The sequence below is a fragment of the Pipra filicauda genome, unplaced genomic scaffold (assembly GCF_003945595.2).
Source record: "Pipra filicauda isolate LSUMZ 115617 unplaced genomic scaffold, ASM394559v2 scaffold214_size1419223_pilon, whole genome shotgun sequence".
NCBI lineage: Eukaryota > Metazoa > Chordata > Aves > Passeriformes > Pipridae > Pipra > Pipra filicauda.
In genome coordinates, this window is record NW_024104326.1 from 516,985 (window position 1) to 538,995 (window position 22,011).

Here is a 22,011-nt window from a genome sequence, read left to right on the forward strand (position 1 = left end):
AAGAGGTAATGTTGGAATTGCAAAAGAGAATATAAGATTATAATTTTATTCGACCTCATTTATAAATAAATATGGGTGCAAATTAGGTTTCAGAGGCAATAACAAGTGAAAAATGGAGGTACTAACCCTTTCTTCTAGCCACTGTTGTCTGCTCCCTGATAGAGCACTGAACAAAAATTCAATGAAATAATTATGGAAATAGAGAAATCCAGCAGTCAGGAGAGGCAGTCTGAGCAGAGCAGAAAAGCTCACCTGGGGTTTCAGCCTCCAGAGTGTTCACAAAATTCCTCGTGGCCACAGGAAACCCACAGTGCTTTGTTTTTTTTTTTAACAAATTCTTCTGCTAACACACTTTGTATAAAGCACATGTCATTGGGCTTCAGGGAGAGATTATCTTGTGCAATGGGCAGTAAAGTCAGTTCAAGGATATTTTTCATTCATGTGGTACTCCTAAACAATTTCCCTATGACTGAATATGTGGCAAAAAATCCAAATTAAATTTTAGTAAAGAGACAGGTAAATGTAGGTTTTTAATGAAAAAAAAGAAAAATGTGGCTCACTGATCCTTCATTGGAGAAACTGAATGCTTTAATAGGGGTCAATCAATATTTACTGCCTCCAATACCACCCACAGCTGTGTAATAACAGCAGTCTAAAGAGGTCAAATGAGAATAAGGCCATTTAGTTGGAAAAACTGTGGGATCAGGCTCTTAAATTTAGGCAGCCAAACACATTTTCAAACCATAACTTCACTTACAGAAGTTAAATCGCAGTGACTCCTGAAAAGAAGACAGTTCAGGAATAAAAACACAGCTCTGTAGGAACAACTGCTAAGAAATGCCTACAAAGATATCTGATGGACATGTCTTTGAAGAATGAAATTTTTACACAGGGAGAAGAGTAGCTCTTTCAATGAATAACCTCCCACACTTCACAATATCTTCTCCTCAAATGTCAAAGCAATGCCTGGAATAGTTCTTCAGCAGGGATGTTGGACCCTCAGTCCTGTCAGCAATAACCTCATTAATTTTGTGACACAGTATGCTGGGGTTTTCTTTTTGCCTTTTTAATCTTATTATATGTTTTGGACCATTCTAAATGAGTTCAGATACATTGTGTCCCTGTAATACATTTTAATATGTTTAGAATCTCACATAGGTTAAACTCATTAACTGTGTAAATGACAAATTTGGTAAAAAACCCAAACTAATGGGAATTACATTTCTAAAGAGAAATCCTTCTCCAAAAACAAAAAACAGGAGAGAACTGATTCTGAGCTTATGAACACATCATGAAATTAAAAAAAAAATCTTCATCAAAAACCCAAGTTTGTAAAGAGGTGTCAAAACTAACATTTATTTAAATGGAAAGATTTTGGAAAGCAGCAGGTTATGCAGCAAAATTTCTTCCAGCTGACGACATAAGAACATGTCTGAAATAAACTAAATAGTTTACAGCAGTTATACCACTATACACCATTCAAATGCTGTACACGGATACATACTAAGTCTATCCAGGACTAACTAGATTTAACTATGAATCCTGAAGTGCTTCAGTATTCTCTCTCCAGATGAGGCAATACTGACAACACTGATGGCCCAAACCACAGGATACTCGTGACCAATGGAAGACAGCAAGTTCTAAACTGTGTCTTTTCCATTTACAAAGAGTAAGAGAGATGGACAGAAAAAATCCTATATGAAGAATAAGGAAGAGAGAAATGTAGTCTTCCAAAGTCAAATAAAATGACCAAGACAGGAAACTCTGTAAAGCTTTTTCTCCAGTCCAAGCAGAAACCCAGCTGAGTATGTTATACGTGCAAGAAATAAGGGTATGAGCAAAATTTTGACAAGTGGTTTGATGGAATAAGATTGGATTTCCACAAAGCATTCAGAACAGATGAGTTTTTGGATGAGCTTGCAGAACAGCCTGATCTTTAAACGCCTTGTCAGAATGCCAAACCAGGATGATCACCCACTGAAAAACAACTTTCCAGGATATGGTACTAAAGACACAGAGAGCAAAATCATTCCAAAAAGATTTTCATTAATTTAGCCAGAACAAAGTTAATAATCTATGACATACATGTTTCCTTCTTTACTAGCTCGTTAAAAATGCTAAATTCTCCCCTATAAAAATATTACAGCTAGAGGCTGACAGAGATTAGCTTATTCTTCTTCAAAGTCATTAAATAAATAATTAACCAACAATAGCTGGTAAGTTACCTTGACAACAAACAATTATTGATATGAGACTGCCCAAGGGAGAATGAGCCAGGGATTTCCAAACTGTGGTGTTAATCAAACTACTTCAAAGCAACACAAAGACTCAGAGCTGGCAGGCGGTCACTGCCTCTGGTGGATTCATGCAGCCTGACATGGAGCTTGGAGCTACTGCAGCCTCTGGCAACAGGGGTAATTTAGTGATGTACTTCTGTACAGCAAAAGGTCAAAACTATTTTTTAAGCAAGAAGAAAGGAAACAGAAAATTGGAAGTACCTGAATTACAGGACCATTAATAACATGTCAGTCATACTCAGAAATTAATATGAGCTGCACATCCACAAGGTGTTACGTAAGATGTTTTGGCAAAGCCTATGAAAAAATGCAGCTCTGGAGCACTTCAGGTACAACTGCACAGCATAAAAGCATCCTGTATTCAATCTGTAGACACTTCAAGATAGCACAAGATATACTGGGGGTAGCTAATTTGAGAGTTCTCACATGTGGCCTTCATCTTTCATGCCAGTGAGACTGGACGTGAATGCTGTGGATTCAGCTTCCAAAAGGCAAACGTTTTACCTCTGCACTTCTTTGCATCTCTTTATTCAAGGTTCATAGAGAAGTTGTTAATGGGCAAAGCATAACATTACCATACCATTCTCTTAAAGACAGTTTCTAAGATGGTATAAATATTTCTGGAAAACAGGAACTGAGAATGTTTTGCTTCTCAAAACCCACATTTGGGAATCAGCAGGAAGAGGGTCCTTTTAAAAGGGTTCTTATCAAAGAAATTTTGTAACAGGACATAAGGCTGTTTGTGCTAGCAAACCAGCTAATACATTAGCAAATAAGAACTTGCTCAGAGGCCTGTCGGAGCCCTTCAGATGAGTCTCTGAATTAGATTATGCATAAACCAGCATAGGCAGTAATAGTCAAAATCCTGCTGTAATGGAAGATTGTTCCCCAATGAGTGATTTGTTGGTGCAGCATAGATAATTTTTTCATCATACTGGAAATTGCTTTGATCCTCTGAAATGAGCAGCCCTTGTTCTCATTACAGCATACCTCAGAGTTACTAACAAAGATCAAAAATATCTTCTCTTTCTGAGCCAAGACAGGCACAGACTTTCACTTGTACAGAAAGAATACACCAGTGCTCAGAACTACAGGATGTGTGATTGGCATTTCCCAACCTTTGCCACAACTAGGACAGAACCTGAGCCAGCAGAGGTTCTCTTCAAGGAGGAAAGGTCCTTATCCCTCCCTTAAAGGATTTCAGCCTCTGCAGCTACAATTTTTTAGTAGGACACAAGTAAGTAAAATGAACATCCCTACCCATGTTTCTTGGAAAATCTTGACCCACTTTGCTTCCTGACAGTGTCCTGCCTCTCATGGTTTTCCATAAGCCTCACACCTTGCTCTTCAGAAGCTCTTCCAAGCCAGGACATGAATTCCCTCTTTAAGGACTCCTCACCACCTTCCTGACCAGGCTGCAGCAGCCCAGACTGCCAACAACCCCCTCCCCACAGCCTAATCAAGCTCCTTCTAGGCTCACTCTACCACACAATACCCACATCTGTCAACCCACAGGCTCAACCAATGTGTCCTCACTCAATTCATCTCAGCTTAAGACTAAATTTTCAATCAAGTTTATAGCTTTATCCAACACCTTCAACAGTGACACAAACAAGATCCTTAATTGTGTCTAAAGTAAACCAAAACCCATGGAGTCCCCATTGAAAGTCAAGGCCTTTGTTTCTAAATTATTGTACTAGCCTTGGAAATAGCACTTTGAATTATATTTAAATTATAGCAAGAAAAATTCTGATATCTGGGATAAATTGCCAAGAAATTTCAAGATGCTGCTTACATCAGAGTCAAATCTGTTACCAAAATCTGGAACTTGAACTACTAGTGCATATTTTACATGCTTAGTCAATTATCAACTGCTGGAGACTTCTGAGACTATTGAGACGGGACAGATTGAATACATCAGCTGGATTCAGTCCATTTAACTAAATATGAAATGCTCCACAGCTCAATACCTATCAGAGTTCTGTTATCCTCTCAGATTAACTCTTTCACAGCAGATGTCTAATAAGCATAAACATAATAATCAAGGAGTAATACCACAAGACTATGACAGTATGATATTTTTCAAATAGAAAATATTCTTAAGAGAATGAGATATGAAAAAAATCAGCTCTGAGTTAGTGCAACCACTCGCTGGTACTTCATGGACATAACATCACACCTAAAGCACTTGGTCCCAGGAAATAAATAATTAAGTCCGGAAAAGTTGACCACAGGTTACATCCTCAGATTTATCTCAAATGTACTCATTTTATCTTTCCTGAGTTAATACAGTCACAGAAAACTACCCCATGTCAAATTTCTGAGATGGGCTTTTCTACTGGGTACAGCTACTGACCTGCAGCATCTGAAGGTAGCCTTCCTGTGGGTCGCACAGCAGGGACGACACTCGGTGATTGTTCCTCATGCACCTCTGGTTGTTGTCCCTTGAGAGAGGGAAAATCTGCCGGATCACTGTCATCCTCCCCAGAGCACTATGTACCAACTCTAATATTTCATTATCGGTGATTTCCTGTGAATGGAGATACAGTCTTTTAGAAACATATATATTTGTCCAGACATTTTATATCCTCCTTTTATTATTGGATAAATGTTTTAAAAAAAAGACAATAGGAGAAAAACATTTACAGAGGCACATGCTTAGTCTAGGCTAAGTGTTACCATTTTGTGCTTAAAACCAAAAATGCTATTTCTTTATACATCATCTGAAACGAAAGAGAACAGCCTAACACAGTACCATCTATCTTGGCAATACTAAAATTCTGCATAGAAAAGGGTTTTCCTCATAGAAAAGCACCAAGATGGTCTCAATAGGTTTCTAAATAGAAAAAACCAAGAGCCTTGAAACCAAATTTATATAGAAAGAATTCTTGTTTAACAGACTAGAACCTCACTATATCCTCAGGACAAAATAACAATTGGAAAATATAACAGTCTTCAGGAAATATGGCCCTTACACCTTGAACAACGCTACAAGTAAGCATTTTTCCCATAAGAACAGTAGATCATTTCTACAGACTAATCCTGATAATGACTTGAGGAAGCCTTTTGAGGTTGTCTGTAATAGGAAACAAAAATAGGAGAAACTTCATGGAAGGATTTGACACATTCAGGAACACCAGTTTCTGCACACAGAATAAATTGGGATGAGATACAAGGACATCTAAAGGACAGGTTGCTCTTCATTCCAGGCTTTGCACTTTCTAAAGTTTCTTTGTAGACCTTCACATGCCTCAGCCTCCTAATCCATCCTGGGACAGAGCCTGCATGAATGGTACTCATCAATGGTGACTGAAGCCAACTCAGCTACATGCTTCACATATTTTGTATTTGAAGAAACACACAAAACCAAAACCTCTTTTTTTACCCCAGGATATATAGTTTGAAAATCACCGGCTTAGCAGATCCCGAAATCATATCAAAGGTGCAGCTTGTGATGTTTTCCTCCCGGCAAGAGTTCACTGAGAGGAAACACAGACAGTGGCTTTGCTGTCTGCACTCATCCCCCAAGCACCTGCTTTACATCCCAGCTCCTCACCACAGCCACCAGCAGTGTCTGGAATTCACATCAGCCCATCTCCAGCACAGGGGGTCTGTCCCAGCTGCACAGTGCCCAGCTTGTACAGGGCTGTCTCAGCCCCCTGCAGGGCAGGGGACTGCAAATTATTCCTGTTGCTGCACTTAGTCAGCAGGGACCACACCTTGAGAGGTGTCATCAGCAGAAGTGAACCTGGCCCCAGACATCTAAAATTCAAGAAAAAATTGTTTTGTTTTCTTGCCATTTTCTCTGTCAAGCTGTGAGTGAAATGACCATAGGGTTATTATAATTACTTGTTACGGTTGACTAGTACTGTAGCTTTGACTCAGGTTAGTCCTTCTTTGCCAGTTTCCCATCATTTTTTAGGAGCATGAATTTTTAACTTTGCAGAAGGTGAAATTCATTGCATTAATGACAGACCAACTGGCGTGGTATGAAAACAGTAAATAAGAAAATAAATATATTCTTATAAAAGAAAAGATTTTGAAGCTTAATAGAAAATGCTGGGCAGCACCTGTAGCCTTGCAGCAAGATACTGAAGCAGATCCACAAGCTCTACGGATTCCTCCAGGCTGCTGCCTTGGATTTCTCTTCTGTGGGGTTGGGGGGTGTTAAAACCACCTGCCATGTCTAAGTTGCAGTCTGAGGGAGAGATAGTTTTATGGCACAGCTTTAGCTCATAACCTCCTAGGCTGCATCCCTTGGCATGCACACTCAGACCGAGTGGCTGGAAACAGCAAAAAAAATAAGGAATCACAAATCATCCAAACCTTCAGTTCAGCTCACACCAAACACATTTTGTGTCCTCTCCAAGTGATACACAGCCTTTCAAAGATATCTCATAACCTGTGTCAAAATGCTTCACCTGAGACTTTTAAGCCTGTCTGTAGCAGATCAGAACTGATTCCTCCATGGGGTTTCCAGAAGTAAGGTAATAAAAGAGATCAGTCATGATAGGCACATTAACCCAGGTTCTTCCCGCTTAGCTGTAGGCACCAAGTGAGTCCTGAATATAAAAGCCATGTCACTATACAGCCAAAGAAAAATGGGAGTCTCTAGTGGGAATTTCAGAACCTAAATTTGGCTAAATCTAACCCTGAAAGTGCCACCTTTTTCTGTGTAACCAGCTGAAAGTAGCTAAATCCTTCAATGCCTCAGTTCACCACATAATGCTAAGGGGAACAAAGCTCCTGTAATTTTTTTCAGCTGATGGATATTTATTTAAGCAAACAATCCATTTCTTTTAGAAATTGGGGGCCTTTTTAGAAATGTAAAAGCATGGTGAAAAAAGGTTCCTGTTGAAAGTGCTGTGAACAAAAGGCTTATGTCTGTGTTTTAGAGCTGCTGCTTTAAACACTAAAGGCAACTCTGGGCATTCCCAAGCCAGTGCACAGGGTGGTACAGCCACAGGCAGCATCCCAGGGCACTTAAGCAGGTCCAGGAGCAGGGAAAGCAAGACTGAGTGCCTGACTGCAGAGGAGAGCAGGTCACAGCCATCCTGCACGGGCCTTGCTGTGGACTCCCCAGAGGGGGAATGTGCATCCCTTCCTCTTGCCTGGCACTGGAAGGCCCTGCAGGCTTGTTTCCAGAAAACTTACAGTCCTGGCTTAGTAACACGTGAAATCTTAAATGTCACATGCAGAAAGGTCACCTGTGTCCCAACTGAGATAAATACAGGGAAAAAGAAAAAAAAAATAAAGTCATAGAAAGTCGAAAAAAAGGAAAAAGAAGTACATGTGAAGTTTGTTCTTACTTTTACACCCAACAGAATAGCAACATATATCCAAAAAGTAGTTCTAAGACTTGTAGTCAAAAGGGAAAACAGATTTCTCACTGATCTTACAATTAAAATCTATTCATCTACTTATTTGTTTAAAAGTAATGTGTTTCCTTCCTGCAAATGACACAAAAAATTTCTTTACACTGTGAAACTGAGCAAATTATTTAATTTGGTCCGAGAGGGTTTTCCCCCCCCCCAAACAAATGCATCCCAAATTTCCAATTTCGTTCTTGGATCATTACCCAGCACTCAGTTATTACCATTTATACCATGCGTGAATGAAGTAGAGCTTATCAGCCGGTTGGGCCAGGCAAATACTCCTTGAAAAATTCTGTATCAAATGCCCACTTTTTGGTTTCTATGATCCCATGATGTTGCTACTGCACTATAGGGTAAATATTTACTTAATGCAGGTGGTGCGTTCTGCTTGTTTCAGGGATATGCTTTGTGCAAGGTTAGGGAGCCCAACCCTCTATTGCCTGGCACATATAAGAGTAGTTTGCCCTAAAGCCTGTAAATATTGAATTTCTTGAATGAGCGTGGAGGGAGAACATTTTACCCGGCGACAAAAGATGCTCTCATATCTAAGTATTCTTATCCTCACTTTTTCTTTTAGTAAGGGAAAGACTTTACCTATTCCCAACATAGTAGGGAGCACTTAAATATTTTGGTAGGCAGACATAAGTGTACAACTGACTATTCACCCAGGCTAATAGTAGTTCTTACCACCTGACTCAATGCTTAAAAGGTATTCCTTTAAACACTGTATTTTTGTTCACGTGGCATATTAATAACAATTTTTTGTGGCATTATCTATTTATTTGCACATAAATATTGTTTATTTGGGGAATTCGTTTATCTGTTTATTTATCTGCACACAAAGAACTTCAATTAGTGTGCAATATTTAGTCATACTCCTCAGGGGAATATTTAAATCCGCTCTAGTTGTGCTCAACTATCATAACACAAATTGCAAAATGAGACAATTATGTTTCACATTACAGTCTTTATTTTCCTAGAGGTGATGACAGAAAATGATAAATTTTAATGAAATTAATAATTTAAACAACCAAAACGTATTTCCAGAAAGCACATCCCTGAGAAAACTAGAGGATTAAACTGAAAGGCAATGAGGACAGGAATGCTCATGGAGACAAGTTACAGATTTATATGTGGACTTTTTCCAGTAGTATCAATGCTGTTTGTTGGTTTATTCTAACTCCCCTCAATACACTATTTGCATCTGAAAAGGGACACTAATTGAAAATCCAGAAAACATCATTCAATTAATTATTTTAAAAAAAATCACCACAGCTTACCCTGCACATAGATTTATTCAACATTTACATTATGCTGGCTTCTCTGCATCCCACATGAACAGACACAGATATATCCATAAAGATTAATTCTTTAAGGAAAGGGCACTGTCCATTTTTCAAACCACAGAAAGCATTCTAATACAAGTCTGCATGACCACCTGTCCTACTCTCATCCTCATTGTCCTCCCATACATCCAACATTACCTCACTTCTCTTCTTTTTACCCAATGCTCCTAAAATTCCCTACAGGGTTGTGTCTATAATGTAATTGAATTAGCTCTATTTCTAGATATAAGGGCTCTGCACTGGGTGTCCAGATGTCTTTCTCAGATCATGGCGAGTACCTACGCAGTAAAAAATCCCTGATTTAACAGAATATTATTCCATACAAAAAATTAATTCTCTCGGGGGAAAAATAATAAAAAACAAGCACACAAAATGATAGTTAGCAAAAGTTGGACAAAAATGAAAAAAAAAATCCATTAATTTTAGAGTGGAATTCACTGATAAAACAACTCATCAAAATTCATCTGTAACCTTGCTCCTCGCTGACTAATACTCCAGATCAATTCTAAACCCTAATTTTTTTGAGCATGATGCAGGTATACATGCAGTACACTTTCATATGTATATGTATATCTTTCAATCATATATAAGGAAAAAAAAACCAAAACTAAACAAACAAATAAACAAAAAAAACCCCAAACAAATGAACAAAAAAACACACATAGATTTTTTTGTGAAAATAAATAAGTAAGATACAAATTCTGCAGTGTCAAAGATAGCTGCCAAAAGGAAGGAAGCAAGATTTCCTTAGGCAAGTAATAAATATAGAGTACCTGGAATACAATTGGAATAAATTGCAATTGTAAATTGTTATATTTTGCATTGAAATATGTCATTTTCTAAAGGTTAAGAAATTTTCACAGTGTGTTGCTTGTATTTTTATTCAATTTTTTTACTTTTTTACCCTGTTCATTTTTGTTTAATTTTAAAATATCTTAGAAGCCTGCCCCACTTGCATTAGTAAGTGATCATTTAAAAGTCTGCTTTTTTCCAAGAAAAGATCCTGGGAAGTGTTAAAGATTTACTAACTTTTGGTTGTCAAAGTAAACACAAATACCATTACACATACTGATGCTTTAAAATGGAAGAAAAAAAAATATTAGGCACTTTCATATGAAGAGAAATCCTAAGAAACAATTCCAGTCTATCTACCAGTCCTGGCTCTACCCAAGTAAAAATCAGGCCATAACATTTTTCACAGGCAAATTTGCACAGGGCCTAACTGTTTACAACCCGAAATGCATTTAAAATAGACATTTCTAGAAAAAAAGTATCCAAGTAAAAGTGAAGAACAAACACTGTATTCATAAGGGATTTTTCTTCCGAAGTCAGAAGTTTTCCTAATATCGCTCTACAAGCCATGTGCCAGGAAAACTTGGCTCATCATTCATTATCTAACACCTTCCTACATGCTACCCCTAGGGAAAAAAGTAGCTTGCTGAGATAGACTTTATCTGATAATTACTATTCTATTTTCCGCTCCTTTCTCTCAACTTTTAAAAATATTTTATAGAGAAAAATAATAAAGAAGTGCCCAGATGACAGTTGAGAAGCCATTTGTTTCTCAAATCAAGAGGATGAGTAATTACGGACATACTGGGCCCGTCTGATGTGGTGAAAGGAAAGAAAACAAATACTGGCAGAAGCAATGAAGCTGCAGGATAAAAATGGAAAGTAAGAAATATGTCACCCCAGGAAAGAGATGATGGGGCATTTTCTAGTCCCTCATAGAGCAAACTGCCTTCTACAGGCAGTGAAACAGCGGTGAAGAGAGACCTATTAAAACAGCAGAAATAAGAGAATTGAGCCTGAATCCAGAAAAATATTAGCAGAAACATGCTTTGAGAAAATGTTCAGAAGGAAAAGGAAAAAGCATCAATAGCCATTTTTTTGCACTGTGTTCTGACTGATCACCTAGGCAAAATTTGGGAAAGTTTTATCAGTCAGCTGGAGACCTACAACTTAGTCTGCTGGCAAAACCACCAGCATCATTTGGAAAGTATCATCTGTCCAAACAGGAAGAATAAGGTCAACTGCTGTCTAAAATTTTTGACTTGTATTCAAGTGATGAGGACAATATCATCTCCACATGGCTCAGGGTTCTCCAAATCCCTTAGCACTTTCTATCTAAGGCTTCTTGCCACTGATGGAATGTGTACTCTTGCTATATTTCCAAATATTTTTATTACTTTTGCCACAAAAAACTCCAAGAAATTTCTTTCTACTCTATTTTTCCCTTCCCCTCCTCAACTACAAGGGCTTTTCTGAGAAGTATCATCATAGCTGGGAAGAATTTAACCAAATACTTTACAGCTGCAATTGCTATAGTAATTTCTCTCTGCTTACTGACTCCAACTTTTCCAAATTGGGATCTTTTCTGTGGATTGAAAAGAGAAAATATTCAAAAGCATCCTCTTCTGGGTGTTAATGTGAATTTACTTTTATTTTTTAATTGAAGCTTACAAGAATTTCTGTTGTCTTCTAAATACCGAATACTTTGCTTTCCTACAAATTTTGAATCTGTATAACACTCTATTTCTACAGCCTCATGATATTTGTTTCAGATTTCTTATTGAAAACAGATGTTCACCAATAACAAACTGGTCCCTGACTTTTTTTTTTTAAATGTTGTAGTGGGTTTGTTCAGCCAAAGTAAACTACCACAAATGTATTTATGGTTAGCACTGGAAAAGCTATTGATGACTTTTTAAAAGCTTTATTTATTAAGCTCAGGTTAGTACAAGATTAACTGGTTTATCACATTCTATCCATTAAAAAAAAAAAATCTTTGAACTTGCAAGGGCCATTACAAATACAACTTCCCTCCCTGCTATCCACCCCACGATGCTGCAGCATAGGCTTGCCTGGTTGATTTTTCTTGCTTTGCTTTTAAATGGGACAAATGACAGTACAAGTTTTTCTAAGCAATAAAGAAATGAGCCCCTATTCAACCTTAGAGTCAAGGTTGCATAGCATTAAACTGTATGTTGAGCTGTGAAATTCAGAGATACAGTCACCCACTGGGCAGTCCCTGTGAACATCTCCTCCCTTCCCAAACTGGTGTGCAGTGACAAATACCCACAGGGGTTGGTACTTGGCTTACAGGGAGGACTTCTGTACTCCATAGTACACTCCTTTCTAGAGAGTACCTGATCATTTGGATGGTAAGGAACTAATGTGATGAAAGGGAGTATTGTCTGAATTTCAGCATTTGTTAATCCATATGGTAGAGAATGTGGTGATTTTAAGACTATAAAAGGTAATTTGTGTTAATAACAAATTCTCCTTTGTATCTTATCTGATGTGGATTGATTTGAAGCAACAAGAATCGATACAATGGAAAAGCAGCAAATGAACACTGCAGTCAAGTAAAAGCTTTAATCTTTAGCTTTCAGACTTATTCTTTACACCTTACAATTAAATCTATTTTTTAAAGCACTGAAAGTGGTAGTAATCCATTACTAGGCATTCTTCTATCAAAACTACATACAATTACAATATAATCCCCCATTACAAATGACTGATATCAAGAAATATGATGCTAGGTTCATCCCTGGCTAAGTCAAATCACTGAGGCGGCCCCAAGGGTGGATTTGGCTGACAGAATCTAATCAAACACAATCGTTCCAGCTTACTCAGTAGTAGACAGAGAAGGATGGAGTTCCATGATGGCTGGAAATCAAATGCGAGTCACGGTTCCCATACATTTATGTGTGCCACCGAAAGCATTGAATAAATGATTTGATAAGAAGTATATGCAGTGACTTTTTGTATAAACTGTCACTGTCATAAACCGTATTGAAAAATGTTATGTGAAAAGATCTAGAACAGAAGGTGCAGATCAGAAAATACCCAGTGGCATTCAAAATACAGTTGTATTTGTCTTTCCATACTGACATGTGAAAATATTTAGCAGACTTACATAATGTGAGTAGGACGCTGAAAAACAAAGAATAAAAAACAATAGCAGAACCAGGTGTGAAGAGAGACAGATGATGAGATGAAAGAAGGTAACCAGGGGAGTTGTTCCTATATACTATCATATTTAGATCATAAACCATATTCCAATACTAGATCTCATTTTTACTGCTGAAGACTAAATTGCATTTCCTTTATCTTTCCAGAGTGAACATGTGATAAGAATTTTGTTTTATTTGTACTGCTATACCCTTCTCCATCTTGAGTTTCACAAGAATCAAACCTAAGATTTTCAGCCTTTTCATATGGGTCATATTTTACTGAGCTCTCATCATACCAGGTGCTCTCCTCTAGATTTTCAGTATTGTTCTGCATTCTCTTGTTTCGTTTTAAAGTGTCTTGCCCAAAACTTGCCACACTGTTCCAACAAGGCCAAACTGATGTTAAATACAGTGAAATAATTGCCTCCTTTATCTTACAAAGAATGTTTCTGGTGACACATCTGAATGCTACATTTGCTTCCTTAGCAAGACCACAACAGCATTGATTGTCATTCTGCTTTTTATCCACAAGGATTCTAAGTTGCTCCTGCAGATGCTCACCAGCTATACCTTATTTTGTAGCCACAAATGAGGCTACAAATACTCAGCACTTCTCTACTGAATTGCATCTCGTGAAGTGCCTCAGATTTTTCTGAATAAACTGGGTCTACTACAATATGTTTTTAAGTCTGGTTATAATTAATAGTTTCTACAAAGTCAGCATGAAGGAACTCATTAAAACCATCAAAACCTCATTTTCCCATCAAGTAATCGCTTTATACTTTCCTTTATCTTCTGCTACACCTAAATGTTTTCTGGTTGCTTTTTATGATACGTGGTATGACTCATTTTGAACCACAGCCTCATTTTATAATCACTTACTTTGTTACACCTTTACACTCCTCCCTTTGTCTTCTCAACACTTTTTCTTTAGAATTCACCTCTGATTTCAAGTTCTGTAAAGTTAACCCATTGGAACCACAACTATGCCTTGTTATGCCTTCATCTCCACAGAATTCCACAGTTCTTTTGCCATCCTTTACTTACTGTATTATCTTTCCAAAAGCGTTACTGGTTTCCTAAAGTTGTGAAGTCTTTTTATTGATTCCTATTATCCCCATTGACCTTTTCCCACCTCTTCCTCTTCTCCAAACAGCGGATGCTACCATGTCATAATCACTTTCACACTAATTATCTTCTGGATTTCTCAGCCCATTCTTCCTTAGCCATAATGAAATCTGAAATGATGGCTGACTTAAACTTTTTAAACACGTAGGGATAATGCTGTCAATCACAGGAAATTGTGAAGCCCTGTCTGTATCCCAACATTACTTTTTCAAATGCCAGGAAAATTAAAACCTTCATTTTAATTTCTTTTCTCTGGGGCATTTCTTTAAAAAGAAAGAAAATACACTTCCAAAAGAATGTCTTTCTCAGTCTTTCTTTCTTTTGTGTATTTCCAGGCAGCTATTGAACAAGGTTTGTCCCTCACCTCTCCCTAAGTTCAGAGCAGAAACATATGGTTAGGGCATGCGACATTATGTTGCCCTCTCTTCATCCCTACTGGCCTTTCATGAAAAATAATCTCCTATATAATCAATAGTTTTCTGCTTTGTCTTTCCATGTCTTACAGCTTTCAATTAAACTTCTGAATAGTGGTGGAAGTTTGTTGAAAAAGAAATTAAAGGAAGGATGAGATAAGAGTGGAACAACTCTCAATTGAACTATCAGTCAAATTCAGTACCCATTTCTCTTCCATGAAGAGTAGTTCATTGCTTTTCATACTGATTTTCACATAAAAATAATGAATGTTTAGAAAATTAGAATTAAAACTACATTTATTAATATGAGGGAATAAAATACTCTTTTTAATTTGACTGTCTGTTTTGGTCCATATTACAGTTTTGCAGAGTAGTATATTTTATCTTTTCTCTATCCTTGGAATGCAGAAAATTTCAAAACCATTAAATGTTCCACAACCAGAGAAATGTGGTCCCTAATGCTATTTATACTCCAGATCTACTGCTGCTACTAATAAAGAAGCAGACACAGGCCCTTAGAGTTCTGTTCCTGGTACAACCACATACAAACTCAGTTTCAAGTAGTGCTCTTGTGCCTCTCCCACAGATATGTGCCCTGGGGAAGGCACAGAATTTTCTTAGAAAAGGCAGAAAAAGAGAAAGGGAGAATGAAAAATGTCTCAAGGAACCAAGAGAGATACTTGATGCCAGGTATGAAAGAGAAAGAAAAGAGAAAAATAAAAATAGGAAGGGAAACTAGGAAAAAAAGACAGGAAATAAATATCCAAAAAATGGGGGGTGTCTACAACTGTGCCAGTCATGCCAAAAGAAGCAGCAACACACATCTGTCACTTCAACAATTAAAGGCACAAACAAAAATTGTACAAGCAGAAGACTAGATATGTTCTTGCAGGTCTTTCATAGGGTCCAAAATGCTAGTCATTGGCAACTCCCAACCCAGGTAATAAAATGTTTTGGACTATTCTGGAGACACAGCTAAGCATGTCATTGTTTGGAAGAGTTGTTTGCTTTTGCAAGGATTTGTACAGAAATCACAAGTGTTCTTGCTCTTAAAAAGCTACTTGGCATGTTTAACCCAGAATTCAGGTAGAATTGCTACCTAAATGGAGGCAAGGGATGATTTAGTATTTCTAGAGGAATAAAAATAAAACCACAGACGATGAAATATAAATCTAAAAGGGGCTGGGTAGTTAGAAAACCATTTTTCCCCCTCTAATCTCCAGTACTTTTGACAGTTCTGCAAGTTTGAAACATAACATGTCTGAAATCAGAAAAGTAGACACACTTAAAATTATATATTTTTAAAGCAGTAAGGTTTTTATGACTTGGCTTCAAAGAGGACATATGAGGACATGATATTGCCTGCAAAGACCCATCCCTGTGTATTCCCTTATTCTAGAAAACTTGTCATGTAATGTTTCAGCCTTCCAACCTCATGCAGTAAATTCAACTCCCAATTCACTGAGATGATGGAGTCCTTTTGCACCAGCAGTGGCATCCAAACTGAACAGATACCCCAGCACAGAGACCTGGGTTATTGAAAACCAGCACAGGGATTTTGACAGTACAGCTCTGTAATTTGGGAACAACTCTTATATTTCACATTTGCTCATTTGCTGAGCAATAACCTTACCAACCATAGAGATTTAAGTTATCTCATCCCAAGCTTGGTGGTGTTGCTCACCTAACAAAATTTAAGTCTAACTCCAAAATCTAACTCCTGTCTTACTGTATGGGAAGGTGCACAAGGAAAAAAACCCCACGAATTATCAGTAGAGAGATAGTAAAGTAGATTTAAGTGAAGTAAGGCAATAAAAAAAATCTCTTATTGAAATAATAGCATGCTATGTAGTCATTCTTACTACAGTAAGGTAAGTCCAAGTTTCAGATCCTCATTGGCTTGACAAAAGGTGGGAGATGGGGCAAATAAAAGGTGTTCTAGACCAGCAGACCTCGGCAGTCTAAGCTGTTCAAGGACCTTAAATCCTTCATGGAGTGAGAAAGGCCTGAAGAGCCTGTTTACAATCAAATGCTTGTCATACAAGAAACCTCAATGGAAAAATCTGTCACTGTGTTCTCTTCCTACTACTGCCCCTTCAGGTCAGTCAGCCTTACACCTCTCCTTCCTTGCAATGGGATCATTAGATCACACAGAACATAGGGTGAACAGAAAGGTAGAGGATTTTCCATCTGCCTGGGAGAAAAAAAGGCATAGCTGAGTTTTTGGTCCATTACATAATGGGACTGCTACTCTTGAGGAATTACATCAAAAAGAGCTGATTTGACTGGGAAGAGCTGATTGTTGGGAATTAAAAATTCATACCATTCTTCAAATCACAGCAACAGCCAGCATTATATTTTCCATCAAGTACTCATGTAGTTCTCACTACTACCAACTGGAAACTTGTGCATGGAAAGGGTGATCAGTCTGTCTTCTTACCAGCATGCACACTTAAATAAGAAGCAAGCCATAAGGAATCTCCATCTGTCTATAGATGCATTCATATGGATGTTTGATGTACCTTCTTTTCATAGCAGCTTTAAGCAAACTCACAAAGACCAACACTCTTCTGTTAGAGAGAGGACAGTCAAGAGATTTTTGTCTGCAAAGAACTCTCCAAAGTTTCATGAGTCTAAAAAGCTTCTGTAATTGTCTGTTCGAATTTCATTTCATTTTATGATATTTATAATTATGTGTACTAATATTTTTCACTAGAAAGTTATACCTTAGATTTACATGTTGCTATCGTGGCTTCCCTACCCAGTCTTCAGCCATAAAAGAGAAAAAATAACAGCTCCCAAAATAGAAGCAGAATTGACACCCTGTGTGATGTGTTTGTGCATGTGTATTGCATGCACATGTTAGTGCATGAGTGCTGAAGGCTTTTATTTTGATTTTCCAGATTCAGGCATCATGAAGTGAGTTTTAACATCTGAACAATAACACAGCAATAAAAAATGCACAAACACTCCCTGACTATAAATGTTTAGGGAAATATGCACTGTATTATCTTTATGTGAATATAAACACTGGCTCTCTGGGCATCTTGCTGATGTTTTGTAGTGGGTCATTACTGCAGCTGACAAACCAGGAGGTACTTAAATGTAACAAGGACCAGAAAGAATTTATAAAGCCTTCACAAGCTGGGATTTCACTTGCTTTCCCTAAACCCTGTTTAATTACAGAGCCTTTCTAATGCCACACAATACAATTTAATGTTACTATTAAAAGTTGCCTATCCAAAATTATTAACTAGGTGCAAAGAAAGGAATGAGAAATTAACCAAGGAATTCATTATTAAATTAAAGGCTGTGTATTTATAAAACAAAAATAAGACAGTGAACACTGTTCTTTTTAACTTAGATATTATTCTACCTTTTAATGAATCATTATTAAAACCACAGATATAAAAAATACTGAAATTTACCAGTGATTTATACATTATTATATATGATAAAACATTTCACTGCTTTTTAAATACAAATCTGAACAGATTCCCATTAGAGTATCATGGTATTAAGGTAAAATAAATAATCACAGTAGCAGGACAGGACACCATTTGCTGCAGAGAGGAAACATCACATTTTGAATCTATGCTGTTCTGGATCTCGGCCAATGCACCAACACAGTTCTGCACTAGAGAAAACCTGTGTATCATGTAAATTTGAATGAGCTGAGCTTGCAACCACCTCAGCGCTCTTTCCTGTCCTGGCACCTGTGTGAAGGCTTTCATAGCAGTGAAGAGTGAGCCCCTGGCAGATAGAGATGCCTATAGTTGAGGTTTCTTTTCATATATTCTCTGCTTCCTAAATTGCTAATGAAATAGCATCAGCATGCAGGTAAAAATAAAGTCTCCCAGCTGCTATGAGGTGTATTGGAAGCTTTATCTTGACCTCTGGTGTTCAGCCTGTGCCAATTCAACTAAGACAGGTAAGCAGTGACACCGCAGAGTTTGCACCTTGTGCCATTCAAAAAGCAAAAATGGTAAGTATATGCTCAGTTTGGTGTGTCAAAACATACGAAACAAAAAATGGTGGTGAGTCAATGTAGCAAACTGTTTTCTCTTTCGACTTTCTTACCTCATTTACATAGACCCAGTGACTATCCTTTGATGCAAGGTTGGTTTCCACAGCCTACAAAAATAAAAAGAAACATAATAATAAAAATAAATAAAACATGTGAAATATATTCCAGAAAAAAACTTATATAAAAATGTACTATAAAGCTCATTTTGATTGTTTTCATTGTGATTGGCATTGTTTCAGTATAGTTCTTTTCATCTCTTCCTCTCCTTCTTCATGGGACAGTATCTTATTAGTGGTAGTCACTTCTCCCTGACTTCAGTTCCTAACCCAAAGTACCCTGACCATGTACATATACCACAAAAGCATCCTGCAGCAGGGTGGTTCATCAACATAAGGGCTTCTGTGATGAACAACTGAATACCAAACATGCAGTTCATGAAGTTTAACTTTTGTATGATATATTTAATGCATCCTACTAGGTTGGGTTTCTTTTCAACCTGCTTCCCAAAATGTACTGTCTCTGCCTCACTGCAACTCTGATAGTTTAATTGTTAGTTAAGCTATTTTGTGGAAAACACCATGAAGACACTCAAGTGAAGTTCATATAAGTCGTCATCTCTTCATGTTTCCACAGTACTCAAGGTAAAGTTATGATTTGCATGGTCACTTTTTCTGGCTTCCTGCTATGGACTTGGACAATCATTACATATTATAAAGAAACAGCCCATCTCAGCAGTTAGCATATTTGTCCATACATAAGTAACCCTCATGGTTCACTAGGAAGCTAAAACTAGGAAAGATTGCTATCACAAACAGCACTACTAGTACTGAGGACCTCAGAGGAAAGATTTGGCAATAAACATACAAGTTCCTAACTGTTTGACATAGATAAACTCACTTGAAGATACTTAGCAGTCTAATAGAGCAGTAGCAAGCACCAAGAGGTGTACATTACACTGCTAGAGATATTCTTAATATCCTGCTTAATACATGGTTAAACAATTACTATTGTGTATTCATCTCACCTAATAAACCAGGACAGTCACAGTGCACACATGTATTTCAGAAGGCAGTTCATTACACGAAGTTTTGAATGTTCCTGCCTTCAACAACTTCTTTCTTCTGTACCAGTATGACCCCATTTACTGAACAGATATTCTTATTGCTCTGTTATAAAAGGCCCTATGAATCACTGAAATGAACACGGTTAAAAAAACAAATACAGATCAACAAAATGCTTCCAGTTACTGCTTCTTAACCTGGATAATTTCTGAACTCTGTTCAAAAACAATTGCACTGATACAGAGACTCTGTAGACTGTGGCATTGGGCTGAGCAGGAGCATCATCAACCACCTTCCTCTTCAGAACAGATTTGCATAATAAGCCTCTCAGACATTTAGCATCAGATGGGATGAATCACCTTCTCTGATGACACTGACTACAGATGACTGGCTTAGAATAAACGCCCACAACTTCTAAGGCTGCAGTGAAATGACAAGAGATCCATCCCTAATATAGGCTAAGGGAGTACTGAGCCCACAAAAAAAACAAACAAGTAAAACTTCGCTAAGTAGCCAACACCTAAATTTTTAACATTAATCGTAATTTATACTGTGCTTTAAAAAAAAAAAAAGGTATAAATTACTTGCCTAAATAAATGTGTTTTAAAATTTTACTCATTTGCATAGCTCACAAAAACATAAGAAAAACTGTGGGCAACACACATATCTCCATCTATTTCTCATGTCCACAAGGTGAAGTACTCCTTTAAAGAGACACAAATCCCAAAACAGAAATTGCAAACTCATGGAAAGAGAAAAATCAACACAGACAGAGCACAGTAATTCTCTTCATCATCATAAACAGCATTATGGGAAAATAACGAAATCCGGTGTCAAAGCAGATGAGAACCACTAGAGACAACACTTCTGATAAAATAATCCTCTTCTAAGCATGCAGTGAAAAATTGTTCCCCTTGGTAATTGTCTCCTTTGCATTTATTCTAAGCTGGCAGGAAAATTAAACTGACCACTTAATTGAGAAATAGCAGCTCTTAGGAAAACTGGCAGTGATGAACAGGAGGGCAAAAACTTGTACATTTTCTCCCTATTCACCCCCAAACATGTTCAGACAAAGTCAAAATAGCCAGGTGCTATAACATAGCAAGAAAAATCAAAGTACTGCCAGCATTTGCAACACAGGATTAAATAATGCTCAGGTGCAGAGTTATTGCACTGGCTACATTTTGTGATTTATCTGCAACAGTGAGCAATTTATATGAATAAATGCTAAGTCTGGGGAACTGAAAGAGCCAGGGAATTTGAAATGAATTATTGTAACTCATTCTGCTGGGTTCACATATCTGGGCCAAAGTTTTTAAAATGAGGTGCCTAAATTTAGGTTGCTAAGAGTTTCTCTGTAGTCATCAGAGTGCTAGACCATTCAGTGCTCCTCCTACAGAGGCAATGGCTCTGCATTCTAATAGCTTGAAATGTATTTAGAAACATCGCCGTAGATAGTCGATTTTAAATAGCTCTAAACGTCTCCAGCTAAGAACTGCAACACATAGCATGAACTTTTACTCGAAACCCAAACATGCTGAGAGGGAGCAGAAACTTCTTGCATTTTGTGCTTCAGATTTTGCACCATGTTTACCGACTTGGTCTTAAAAAATCCTAAAAAATTAATTTATTGTAAAACATCTCTCAGCAGTTTCGACTTTCTGATAGCACCAGTGTATTGCTGGAGGCTCCTGAAAGTTAAGCAGTGTGAAGAGCAAGGTCCTGGAGACCTGTGATATCATAGGAAAATTTACTGAGAATTCTCAGAATAGGAAAGAAATTACATGTTTGTAAATTATGGAGTTTATTTTACTTCAAAGAGCAAAAACATATCAGCACTTGGAAGATTATGGTCTCCCATTTTTAATAATTCAAGCTGTTCAAGGTCTTGCCATTTGCTTATGTTTGTGTCCATCCATTCAAAAAGAAAAGAATGGTTTATGAAGCATCCTTGAAGAATCTATTACAGCCTATTTCATAAATGCACTCTATATAAAGGAAGTAGACTAGGAATTTGTGAGATCACTGTGGCTGAGGAAAAGTGCTGCCATCTATTGGGGCAGGATTCACATGTTAAAGTATGTAATGGGGATTTTTATGAAAAAACAATTAATATATGTTCAAAATGTCCTAGTTCTTTTTATACTTTATATGTACATGGGGTCTAGTTGGCACTTGGGAGTAATGCCTCACAATATTCCTATCAAACAGAAAATCTGTTTTTGAGATAAACAGCACACTGGAAATTAAAGAGCATCCATCTTCCCTTTATTTTCTCTTAGAGTAGCAAATAGCTTCTAAAAATTTGGAAAAAAGAGGTTTATTTGAGACGGAATGCCCTTCTTCCTCCCCAACTACATTTCAAGAGCCAAATGTAAAATGCAGTACCCAAACAAGAGAATTGT

At 37.4% G+C, this 22,011-nt stretch overlaps 1 protein-coding gene across 2 annotated transcripts in view; it reads right to left on the reverse strand.

Annotated features, from left to right (window-relative positions):
- Nucleotides 1-22,011, reverse strand: part of GRID1 (glutamate ionotropic receptor delta type subunit 1) — a 525,483-nt gene that overhangs the window by 115,331 nt on the left and 388,141 nt on the right. For both annotated transcript variants that reach the window (XM_039381152.1, XM_039381151.1), the window contains exons 5-6: nucleotides 18,599-18,652; nucleotides 4,654-4,827 (exon numbers count right to left, since the gene is read on the reverse strand). In XM_039381152.1, coding sequence (XP_039237086.1) covers nucleotides 4,654-4,827; nucleotides 18,599-18,652 — 228 coding nt within the window. The remainder of the gene's footprint in view (nucleotides 1-4,653; nucleotides 4,828-18,598; nucleotides 18,653-22,011) is intronic.